Below are 12,199 nucleotides of genomic sequence, written 5' to 3'. Positions count from 1 at the left end.
TATTGTCTTATATTTGCAGGCTTCCCCTCTACTGCTTCCTTACCTTTTCCTTCAATTTCTTCTTCTTCTGTCTTGTTTCTCTATAAATATTATGATCCTTGGGGCAGAGCTTGTGTGTAAAATGTCTGATGCTTCTGCATGCTGAAAAATTAGTATTAATAGCATGTACATTCACATTTAGCTCAAATTCAAGTGTCTAGCAGGACCAAGCCACAGGGGTAGCTGTGACTCTCCCTGGTGACCCCAAAACTCCTGCCCAACTCTTGTCTCTAGGTCTCTCCCTTCACTCCCATTTGTCATGCCTTGATGTTCTGAGTTGTTTTGGAAAGGAGGCTGCCAAATTGAGCCTCTTTCTTTCTGTCAGCAGAATCCTTCTTGGACCCCGTGGATCCCTATCTCCCTCTCATTAAGTGGGCCTTTTTGGTCTGTACGTGCCCCCAGTCCACTCACCACCTTATGAGATATTCAGGGCCTCCGATCTCCCTTATAGCTGTGCCCCTGCCTCGTAGGTGTTAATCATAAACAACCTCAATTGGGCATTTAGTCTCCAATGTTATCCCATGTCCTTTCTGCCTTTCCTAATCTCTGCCCTCCTTGGGATATGGGCTCCTGGCCCTCATCTCTGCCCCTCCCTGGCTGCAGACCCCTGACCCTTGTCTTTACCTCTTTCTGTGCTGGGCCCCTGGCCCTGTCTCAGTCTTACTTTCACTCTCTTGCTGGGCTCCTAGCCCTGATCTTTGTCCCTCTTGGGCATGGGGATCTTTAGTCCTAATTGTGCCCTGTTCAGGGCTCAACTGGGACCCAATAGTCCCAAACCCAAATCACTAGTCAAACTCAAATAGTATGTAACCACTCTGGCTATAACACAGTCTACCAAAATCTCCACATTCTGGGTGTCAGTCCCCAACTGGCCCTCAACTTCAGGTTGTTCTTAAGGTTGGGAGGATCTCTAAGCCAACCAGCAACAGGACCAGTCTCACTGCCCTGGCTCAGGCCCTGGCTTATATGCCACTCAAGCCCTGCTTACTTCCAGTCAGGCAACTTGTTAACCCCAAAACATTTTCTTCTCTCTAAAGGGTAGCGAGCTGTGGCTACCATAGTTACTAAAGCAGTGCCTCTGTTGCTCTAGCGATACTCTGTCTTATTGTGCTATTGCTGTATAACTAGCACAGCAATAGGCACTTTCAGCTTCTGTCCTCTGGCTGTCTATCCCTTTGCAGCTAGCCCTTATTTGCCTGCCCAAGAGCTTTTTGCTACTGTTTTTCCTTCCCTGCCATAGACTCCCTGTTACAACTCTTAGCTAAAATATCACTCAAATGCTTCTAGAATTCTATCAATATCAACAATGACTATCTGATAACCAATTTGGAAACAAAAAATCTAGCCCTCTAAATGATTTTAGACAGGGATTAAGGGAAATCTGTAAATGAATCTGTATATGAATCTGTTCTCATAGAACCTGTAGGAGCTCAACAAGATATCTGAATCAAAACTGCATGATTACTTTATTGAAAAACAGTTACTCAGCTACAGTAGGAATTTTGCAGAGATACAGCATATAGCCTTGATTACATCACAGCATTCAGAATGAAAGATTATTGGACAGCAATGTTATAACAAAACTGAATGTTTATTTGCGACCAGTTCTGAGAAAAAAGAATAAGGACAGATGGCACTTTTACAGATGCTCCAATGTGCTGTGATTAGAACACATTGGAGCAGACTCCATTAATCAAGTCTCACTCAATTAATCAAGTCTGCTGGAGTGTTCAAATCAGAATGTTTCCAGCATGCTGCAGCATCTCATGTATTCAGCATCCAGCATTTCAAAATGGCAGTAAGGTCACTTTAACTAAAGCTTGTCAAATGAGTTTTAGTTAAAGTGCCCCCTCCACCATTTTGAAATGCAGGACACTGAATACATGAGATGCTATGGGTGATTCAATTACAGCAGCTCCCAATAGCCACTCTAATTAAAATACCGCCCCCACCATCATGACCCCGGAGCATGTGTATAGGCACGCAGAGAGATTAAAACTAGAATTCACAAATTATTAACCGTTCCTCTCCACATGATCGGTCATTCCATCTACCATCTGTATACATTTCTACACAATCTTCTTCTCCTCCAGTATCATTTGGTTCTCCAGGAGCCCAGTTTGCATATCCTATTACTTCCACACTTTGATACTTAAATATGCCTTCTGTTTGCATATCATTTATATCAAGGTATGCTGCTTTGTTATAACGCTGTATTATCCGTTGTATGGCACCATTCTCAGATGAAGTCCTTGGAGAGGCAAGATGACCACCAGCTTGAGAGCATGTGGCTTTTGAAGTCTTATAGTCACCAGCAGAACCATTGGCAGCAAATAATTTTTCATTGGTTTGACTCCCATTTATGAAATCTTCAACTAGAATACAGAAATATAGTAAAGCCAAGTTAAGGGTGTTTTTTTCACATGTTAATCTATCATCCTAGAGGAATGGGGTGGCAGGTCCTAGAACTCTCTAGCAAGATGAAGAGTCAGTTTTGGTTATTCACTCCAGGTGAAATCTGCACACATTAACCCAGGAGTTTAAATAGGATAGGTGCTGTTAAAGCTGGAGCAGAGGCAGAAAGGTCTTTGGAAACCTCTATAAACTCAGAAAAAACATTGGAAGAGGGCCAATGTGGTGCCTATCTTCAACAAAGGGAGGAAGGAAGATCCAGGGAACTACAGGCGAATCAGTTTGACCTCAATGCCTGGAAAGATGTTGGACAAAATCAAAGAAACAATTATCAATAGGCTAACAGAAGGTAACATTCTGAGATATAGCCAACATAGCTTCATTGCGGGTAGATCTTGTCTAACCAATCTCATTTCCTTCTATGACCAGGTGACGCATTACCTAGACATAGAAGAGGCAGATATCATATTTTTGGACTTCAAGAAAGTCTTTGACCTGGTGTCCCATGATATCCTTATGGAAAAATTGGGGAATTATGGCCTCAACAATTTAATGAACTGATGGCTGGGGAACTGGCTCCATGGACAGACCCAGAGAATGATAGTTGATGAAACCAAATCAACATGTCACATGGTGACCAGTGGCATCCCCCAGGGCTCCATTCTCGGACCTGTACTCTTCAGTGTGTTAATAAATGATCTGGACTCTGGTGTTAGAAGCAGACTGACCAAGTTTCCTGATGACACCAAACTATGGGGAAATGGGGTCACCCTAGAGGATAGGCTGGCAATCCAGGCTGACCTAGACAGGCTTACAAGGTGGGTGGATCTAAACCTGATGGCATTCAATACTGAGAAATGCAAGATGCTCCACCTCAGGAGAAAAAAAGCACACCACACTTATAGGCTTGGTAGTGCTACACTTGCTAGCACCACAACCAAAAGAGACTTGGGGGTCATGATTCACCACAAGATGAACATGAGCCACCAATGCTATGCTGCAGCCAGCAAAGCAAACAAAACTGTGGGTTGAATCTACTGCTGCATCTCCAGCAAGACTCAGGAAGTCATCCTCCCACGTTCCTCAGCCTTGGTAAGACCACAGCTGCAATAATGTGTCCAATTCTGCACTCCACAATTCAGAAAGGATGTGGAGAAGCTTGAAAGAGTCCAGAAGAGAGCCACATGAATGATTAGAGGACAAGAGGGCTGGCCTCATGCAGAGAGGCTGAGAGACATGGGACTCTTCAGCCTAGAAAAGCACAGGTTCAGGGATGACTTGTGGCAGCCTATAAGTACATAAGGGGTATGCACCAGGAACTGGGAGAACATCTGTTCACCAGGACACCCCATAGGAAGACAAGGTCCAATGGTCACAAACTCCTGGAAGACCATTTTAGGTTGGACTTAAGGAAAAACTTCTTTAACCATCTGAGTCCCCGGGGCCTGGAATAGATTCCCGCAAGAGGTGGTGCAAGCATCTATTCTGGATACTTTCAAAAAAACACTTGAATGCCTGTCTTGCTGGGATCATTTGACCCTTGCTGACTTCCTGCCCTTAGGGCAGGGAGCTGGACCCAATGATCTTGCGAGGTCCCTTCCAGCCCTAATGTCTATGAAATCTATGAACAAAGCTTAGGCTTTGAAATAACCATATACTTTTGTTATTTCAGCAAAATATAAAGGAAAGCATCAGGAAAGAAAGTTTTTTTTACTTCGGTCACCATGTTTTTTTCTGTGTTAGATAGCATTATAATTATATCCTGTGATGGATACAACATAGGGGCACGTGGCCATAAAATCCATCAACTTTACATGATGGCATTTCCTTGTTCAGGTGAAATAAATGAGAGTTTGGGGAGCAAAATCTGGGCATTTATACAGAATGGCTGTCTCTTGCTGTCTCTTTTTTTTGCAGGGGGGTCTATGAGCGTAATTAACACACACAGTAACATTATTTCTGTATAAATAGAACTTGTGTGAGATTATTCTAATATATAACATTATCTTGTGACAAATTATATGAACTCCTTTGAATTTTGAAGAAATTGGGATCCAGAACTGCATTCAAGCTTCCGCATGTACTTTCATTTTTCCCTGGCTGGAACTAATAGCCTTTTGCTGTCTTACCTTTATGCTTTTTATTGATAATGTCTTGCAATGATTTCAGCTGTCCCTGTAGATTTCTTATTTGATTTTGGAGATGCTTGACTTCTGAATGAGAAATAATTATTTTTATTTTGACACACCAAAAAATAGAAAACATTTCTTACAGCATGAGCTTAAAAAAAGATATCTGCAAAACTAGTAATAAAACACTGTTTTTAATGTCTACATTTCTGAAGAACATTTACTATACGTAAAACTGTGGCACGGAGGGCACAGATTCACTAAGGGCCTTGTTACACATTTGCTTGCAACTGTTGTAAAGCATTGGAGTGCAGTGGTGTATTAACGATAGCACACGTTAGTCCTCACCTGAAACAAAACAACTTTGCAATGCCATGTGGGGACTTAACACATACTAAACTGCTTAAGTGTGTCTGCTTATGTTTTAACTGCACTGAGTAAGTGTTAAGTCAAACTTGCAACACCACTCTAATACTAAAAGAAAAACTACCTGTTCATTTCAATTCTAGTTCTTCGCTTCATTCATAAAACCTATAGTTAGAAAAATAATTGGTCTTTATGATACTCCTTTTTAATTAATACAATTTTAGCTTGCATGAGAGAAGCTGAATGGTGCTAACAGAAGGGCTGGTTGTTTTAACTATAGTTCATTTAAAAGTTAATAAACAGAAAGAAAGCAGGTCCAGTTCTGTTAATTTATATCAGTTATATCAAGTGTAACTCTATTGACTCAAGTTATTCCTGATTTATGTCAACATGAAAAGAAAATTAGGTCCAATAATTATATCTTCTGGGGAAATCAAGTATCACTTATACAAAATCACCCCTCCCCTCCCACCCCCAGAGAACTTTCTCAATGCATTTAGAGTCTGATCATACATCATGGTTATATTTAGCTTGTATGAAATTATAAACATATTTGAATCTGGGTAGCTCCAGGCTAAATGATCTGACTGTAACCAAAGGCAGGGTAACAGTTACTTCAGCAAAAGATAGGGTTGTCAGAATGAAGCAGGTGTGGGGGAACAGAGAACTTCCTCAATATTCTAGTCTCCCTTTCCAGGCTTGAACTGGGTTTCATAAGTGACCCAGCTTCAGTGACAACATCAGTGGGAAAATAAATGTTTGAAATACGATCAAAGTTAATGAATGAAGCTTGCCAGAGTTATGCAAAATAGTATTCACCATGAACCCACTTCATCATAGCATTGTGTATGAGAGTAAAGGTGTTTACAAACCTCAATCCAAGCTTGAACAAGAGTGAAAGTCATTTGTGCAGCTGAAGGTAAAGCTTGGAAAGCCTTTTTTTCTTCCAGTAACACACCTATTATTTGTCCTTAACTGTTGTGTCTGTGGGTATGTCTGCTTTGCTGTCACAGACTTACCTTATGTTTCCCGTGAGACACAAGACAACCCAAATTTCTTGGGTAGGTTTTGCAGCCTTTCTTTCACTACCGTAGGTAAAACTAAACTAACTGCAAAGATTACAGTCATTCATGGTTCACCATTCAACCAGAAGCAACAAAACTCACCTAGAATAATTAACAAGTCAATCCATTGAAAGCATTTGGCCAATGCTATTAAGTTTCTGCATTCCATACCTTCCTTGTTTAACTCTTTGAAAAGGTACATACTGCTTACCAGTGACGCAACATTCTGCTTTTGGTCCCCGTTCACCCATTGGGCCTTGATCACCTTTTGGTCCAGGGGACCCAGCCTTTCCTGGAAGACCCCTTAGTCCTTTCAATCCAATGGATTGATTGAGTGACATGGAAGAAACAATAATAAAACAAGTGAATAATGTGATTGTTAGGTGTTGCAAGATACAGTAATTTCTGTCAGCATCAGCATGGGGCACAAGTTAGAACATCATAAGCACTGGAGAAGTTCAGGTCCTGATCCAAATCCAGGCTTCATAGCTTGATTTTGCTGCTGTAGCTGGAACCCTAAAGGCAAAAAGAAATTTCAGTTCTGAAATCTGGTTTGGATTCCAGCTGCCCTGTTTGGGTCAGTTTCTTGGAGTTCCTGAAGTGCTTCTTAGCAAGTATAGAGCTTCAAAAAAATTCAGTGTTTAACCATTTCCTTTCTAATGCCTGCTACTGGATTTTCAAAAGACCTATATATTTAATACACCACACTGTTTTGTAAATATACTTGCTTATTTAAGGACTTAAATGGGACCTATAAAACTGTCTCTTGATCTCATTTCCCTCCATTTTCCATATATATACATGTATCTTTTTTTCTTGTCTAAGCAGGGCAAAGACTACCTTTTCCCATTTTTCATTCACAATGTGAGCTACAATGATTTTGAGATCTCAGTTGGGACTTCAGGTGACATTGTAATGTAAATGACTATTAAGGTAAAATTATTAGGACTGTGCAACATTTTGGCAGCTGTTTCGTTTCAGAGGTGTTTTGGCCCATTTTGGTGCCTGAAGCACCGAATCCAAAATGAAAGGGAAAGCTCCCAAACATCTCTGAAATTAAATGAAACCGTTCAAAACATTTAGGAAATGTTTCAGATGTTTTGGAATGTTTTGGAAATGTTCCCCTGGGAATAGTTCAGCACAGCCCTGTAGCCCTCCTTTTAAAGAGGCTGAGGCTGGGCAGGGGGTGGGCCCAGGAAGGGCAGCCATGGGGGCTTCTCCCACAGCTCCTCCCACTAGGGCAGAGGCAGGCACAGCCAGAGGAACTGTGAGAGAAGCCCCCATGGCTGCCCTGCCTGGCCCCAGCCTCCTGGCACTTAAAACAAAACAAAACAAAACAAAACAAAACAAAACAAAAAAGCACTGCACTCACCGGTTGCAGCAGCGGTGATCAGGGCCTATGAGGGCTCATGGCAGAGCCCTCATGTGCAGTACAGGTCAATGGGAGCACGCAGGATCGCACCCCGACTTGACATCTGAGCAGCAGCTGTTGCATTGCGCGGGTGCAGCACAGCTCGGAAGGGCACCATGTGCTGTCTGGGACCTGGGGTATCTCCACCTGGCAGCCAGAGCCCAGCACCACCCAGACCCAGTGGCCCCAGATCCCAGACAGAGTGTGGCACCCTGCCAAGCCATGCTGCACCCGCACGATGTGACAGGTGCCGCGCAGGTGCCAAGTGGGGGGGGGAGAATCCCTGCTACCCCCTGATGCCTGGGGGGGGCTCTGTCAATCAGTGAGTGTGGAGCTTCAGAAAAGAAAAAGAAAAGCCCCATACTCACTGGCTGCAGCAATGGCAACCAGGGCCTCTGACAGCTCATGGCAGAATCCCTCCACACAGTGTGTGGCAGGGAGGGGTAGTAAGTATCACTCCTCTGCATGGCACCTGCGTGGCAGCTGCCCCATCATGTGGGTGCAGTGCAGCTTGGCAGGACACTGCACGCTGCCTGGGAGCTGGGGCTGCTGGGGCTGGGTGGTGCCAGGCTTGAGCTGACTGCTAGGGCTGCCCCAGTTCCTAGACAGTGTGCGGCACCCTGCTGAGCCACGCTGCACTGACACTGTGGAGCAGCTGCCATGTGGGTGCCAAGCAGGGGGATGATCCTTGCTGTCCCCCACTGCCCTGTACTGCATGGTGGGGCTCTACCACAATCCCACACAGGTCCCAATCATCATTGCTGCAGTGAGTGCGGGGCTTTTTTCTTTCCTTTTTTTTTTTTAAAGTGCTGGGAGGCTGGGGCTGGGCAGAAAATAGGGCCGGGCAGGGCAGCCATGGGGGCTTCTCCCGCAGCTCCCCCCACCAGGGCAGAGACAGGCACAGCCAGAGGATTCATAGATGTTAGGGTCGGAAGGGACCTCAGTAGGTCCAACCCCCTGCTCTGGGCAGGAAAGAGCACTGGGTTCAGACAACCCTAGCTAGGTGCTTGTCCACTGTCCTCTTAAAGACCCCTAGGGTAGGGGAGAGCACTCTCTCTCTTGGAAGCCCATTCCAGATTCTGGAAACCCTTCCTGTGAAGAAGTTCTTTCTAATGTCCAACCTAAATCCGCTCTCTGTCAATTTGTGGCCATTGTTCCTAGTTACTCCAGGGGTGCTCTAGTAAATAAAGCATCTCCAATTTCCTGCTGCCCTCCCCTGATGAATATACAGGCAGCCACAATATCACCTCTCAGCCTTCTCTTATGAAGGCTGAAGAGATCTAGGTCACTCTGTCTCTCCTCATAGGGCCTTGCCCGCAGGCTTCTGACCACACAAGTGGCCCTCCTCTGGACCCTCTCAAGATTCCCTGCATCCCTCTTGAAGTGCAGTGCCCAAAACTGGACACAGTACTCCAACTACAGCCAGACCAGTGCCGCAGAGGGGAAGCATCACTTCCCTGGACTTGTTCATTATGCATCTGCTAATACATGATAAAATGCAGTTAGCCTTGTTGATCGCTTTGTCACATTGACGACTTGTGTGACTCCAAGACCCCTTTCTACTGCTGTGTTGCTGAGAAGGTCATCCCCCAGCCTGTAAGTGTGTTGGTAGTTCTTTTTTCCCCAGGTGCAGCACTTTGCACTTGTCTTTGTTGAACTGCATCCTATTTCATTCTGCCCATTTTTCCAACCTGTCCAGATCCATCTGGATCCATTCCCTCCCCTCTGGTGTGTTAACTTTGCCCCATAATTTGGTATCATCTGCAAACTTGGACGGGGTGCTCTCCAAGCCTTTATCCAAGTCACTGATGTCTTGACACTGAGCAGCACTGGTCCAAGGACCGAGCCTTGCGGGACTCCGCTGCCCACATGTTTCCAGGTTGATATCAGCCCAACCACCACCACTCCCTGGGTGCAACCCCTAAGCCAATTTGCCACCCACCTGACTGTGTAATCATCTGCATCACAGCCTGTCAGTTTATTTATGAGAACAGAACGAGATACCATATCAAAGACCTTCTTAAAGTCTAGGTAGATGACATCTACCTTGACTCCTGAGTCTAAGCATTTTGTGGCCTGTTCATAAAAAGAAACAAGGTTAGTCAGGCAGGATCTACCTGCAATGAATCCATGCTGATTTCCTTTCAGCATTATTTCCCCTGCTGGGCTCCCACAAATGTGATCGTTAATGACTTTTTCCAGAGTTTTCCCCAGGACAGAGGTGAGACTAACTGGCCTATAGTTTCCTGGTTCCTCCCTCCTCCCCTTCTTGAAAATAGGAGCCACATTGGCCCTTTTCCAGTCCTCTGGGACCTGACCGGAGCACCATGAGTACTTGAACAGCTGTGCCAGTGGCTTTGCTATGACACTGGCCAATTCCTTCAGCACCTTCGGATGAAGTTCATCTGGGCCCACTGATTTGAACACATCCATCCCCTCCAAGTGCCCCTTCACTAAGTCTGCGCTAACAGTTGGTGGGCTGGTGTCCCTCCTGTGTCTAGCTATTATCCAACTGGGAGATTTGTCTTGGTCTGTGTCTAGGAATACAGATGCAAAGAACTCACTGAAGAGCTCAGCTTTGTCTCCCCTCTCTGTCACTAATTGCCCTAGTTTGTCCTGCAGGGGTCCTATGCTACCCTTCGCCTTCCTATTGCTCCCTATATACCTGAAGAAGGACTTTTTGTTGTCCTTAATTTTCATTGCCAGCCTAAATTCTAATCTTGCTTTGGCCTTCCTAACTGATTCCCTGCAAGTGTGAGCCAGGGAGGTATACTCCTTGGTAGCTACCCCCTGTTTCCACAGCCTTTATACCTCTTTCTTTGCCCTTAGGCTTTCCTGAAATTCCCTGTTCAGCCCAGGGGGCCACAGGAAAACCTGTAGCTGCCTGGCTGTACCTGCTTCTCCCCAGCTGATCCGAATCAGCACCAAACTCCGAAACAAATTTGATCAAATATAAACAGAATAGTGATCTGAAACACCAAAATGAATTACTGTCCTCCAAAATGGCCGAATCTGAAATCAAAATAAAACAGCCATTTCACATAACCCTAATACAACACTGTATAGATCCTTTTGTAAAGTGGGTTGAATCTCTCCTTGATCCTTGCCCCTTCCTGAAGCAATGAGACCTAATGATCTCTTTCAGAGTTTATCACTTCCAGCTTCACTACCAGCTCACCTCATGCACTGTCTTGACCACGCAGGTACACATTCCATCTTGGTTTTGGCTATCTCTAAGGAGGATAGAGGCATTTCATTTAAATACTTGTTTTATTTTTTTAACCTTTTTGCTAATATTGCTATGCATGCCAATTAATATAATTGATGCTGAGTACCTTCATCACCATAACATGTGCAGACAAGCTAGCATATCACAGACTACAGCACAATTTTAGCTCATGACTCTTTCTGGCACTGCCCATTTAGAACTGCTAGCTTGGAGGTGAAAGGCTCTAGAACTTAGTACCTAATTCTGGAGCATCCAATCCCTTATTATAACATAGATTTATCTGGTCTCTCAGCAAAACTGTTAGCTTTGTCTAGTGTTTAATATTTATACATGAGTTTAATAATTTCCACACTTTTTTGTGACTGTGGTACAAGTGCTATGGGACTACATGATTTGTAATATGCATCCTTCTTGCTTGTTTCTTAAGAAAAATAGGAGTGGGTAAATGGTAAATAAAGAAATATAGCTATACCTCTATCTCCCTTTTCTCCTTTAAGACCATCTTTTCCATCTTTTCCTGGTAATCCATTCTGAGCAGGTGCACATACAACCAGTGTACATGCATTTGAATCCCATTTTCGGACAACCTGATCAGGATTTGGATGGGTGGTTACCATGGATGACACGAGGACAAAAGTATGGAAAATGGCAAGGAAAGATATCATTGTTCAAATGTCTATCCTGTAAAGAAAGAAAATAATAGAAAGAGATATTGTAAGGACTTTGTAAACTGTTTATGTTGCAATACAACATATTGCCTAGATACACGTACTAAATGACTATGCATTAATGACTGTGCAATCAGTGTTTCATGTAAATGAGGCCACTGAGCCTTAATAATTTATAGGATTTTTTTATATATTTCCTTTATGGTGCTTCAGTGCTTATGAAAACACTTAAAACTGTAATACATCATTTAACATCTTGAATGTATCCTTTAAGACAAGCATAGCTTTAAACAAACACACACAAAACCAAACAGCAAATTGTTAAGTCCTATCATTCACTTATTACCTAGTTGTTTGAACAAAAGTAATCATTATAAATTAAATAGAAAAATGCTTTTAAGAAGGTGAATTGGCCTTGATTTTTGTTGAGCACTAGTGCACTGTTACACTAGAAATGTTAGCAGCCAGGCTATATAAGTAAGCATAATTCAAATATCTCCAAAATTCAGATAGTTTAAGGAAACTCTGGTAATACATTTCCTACAAATTCTACATCATTCATCATTAAAGAACAGAATTAAAAGAAGCATTAAATATACCCTCCAGTCACTTACTCTGAAATTTCTGGATTTCTATGGAAGCTTTACCAAGAATATTTTTCTTAGGGGTGGACCCCTTATTTATATGCTCTGCATTAAGTAACATGAGCTCTGGTTTTACAGGTATGCCAATACATTGGAGTTTCACTTTAGAAGAAGTATTGTGTGTGCTCATTGAAACCATGATTCTAAGAAGGGTAACCACAATAAATAGAACAGCTATTGTTGAAAATGTAATGGAGGAGGAACTAAGCTGGCTGCTACAACTTCTCCATGAAGTGC

The 12,199-nt window shown here is 43.3% G+C and overlaps 1 protein-coding gene across 3 annotated transcripts in view; it reads right to left on the bottom strand.

Annotated features, from left to right (window-relative positions):
* Positions 1–1,895: 1,895 nt before the first annotated feature.
* The window catches only part of LOC102377760 (pulmonary surfactant-associated protein D-like), a 76,143-nt gene continuing 65,839 nt past the window's right edge, over positions 1,896–12,199 (bottom strand). For all 3 annotated transcript variants that reach the window (XM_025215252.1, XM_006033468.2, XM_006033467.2), the window contains 4 exons: positions 11,123–11,331; positions 6,222–6,320; positions 4,581–4,664; positions 1,896–2,414 (listed from right to left, as the gene is read on the bottom strand). In XM_025215252.1, the coding sequence (XP_025071037.1) occupies positions 2,038–2,414; positions 4,581–4,664; positions 6,222–6,320; positions 11,123–11,315 (753 nt within the window). In that variant the 5' untranslated portion in view covers positions 11,316–11,331 and the 3' untranslated portion in view covers positions 1,896–2,037. The remainder of the gene's footprint in view (positions 2,415–4,580; positions 4,665–6,221; positions 6,321–11,122; positions 11,332–12,199) is intronic.

Source organism: Alligator sinensis, unplaced genomic scaffold (genome assembly GCF_000455745.1).
Source record: "Alligator sinensis unplaced genomic scaffold, ASM45574v1 scaffold822_1, whole genome shotgun sequence".
Lineage (NCBI taxonomy): Eukaryota > Metazoa > Chordata > Crocodylia > Alligatoridae > Alligator > Alligator sinensis.
The sequence above is the reverse complement of the archived record's forward strand: the minus strand, read 5'-3'. Positions and strand labels throughout refer to the sequence as shown.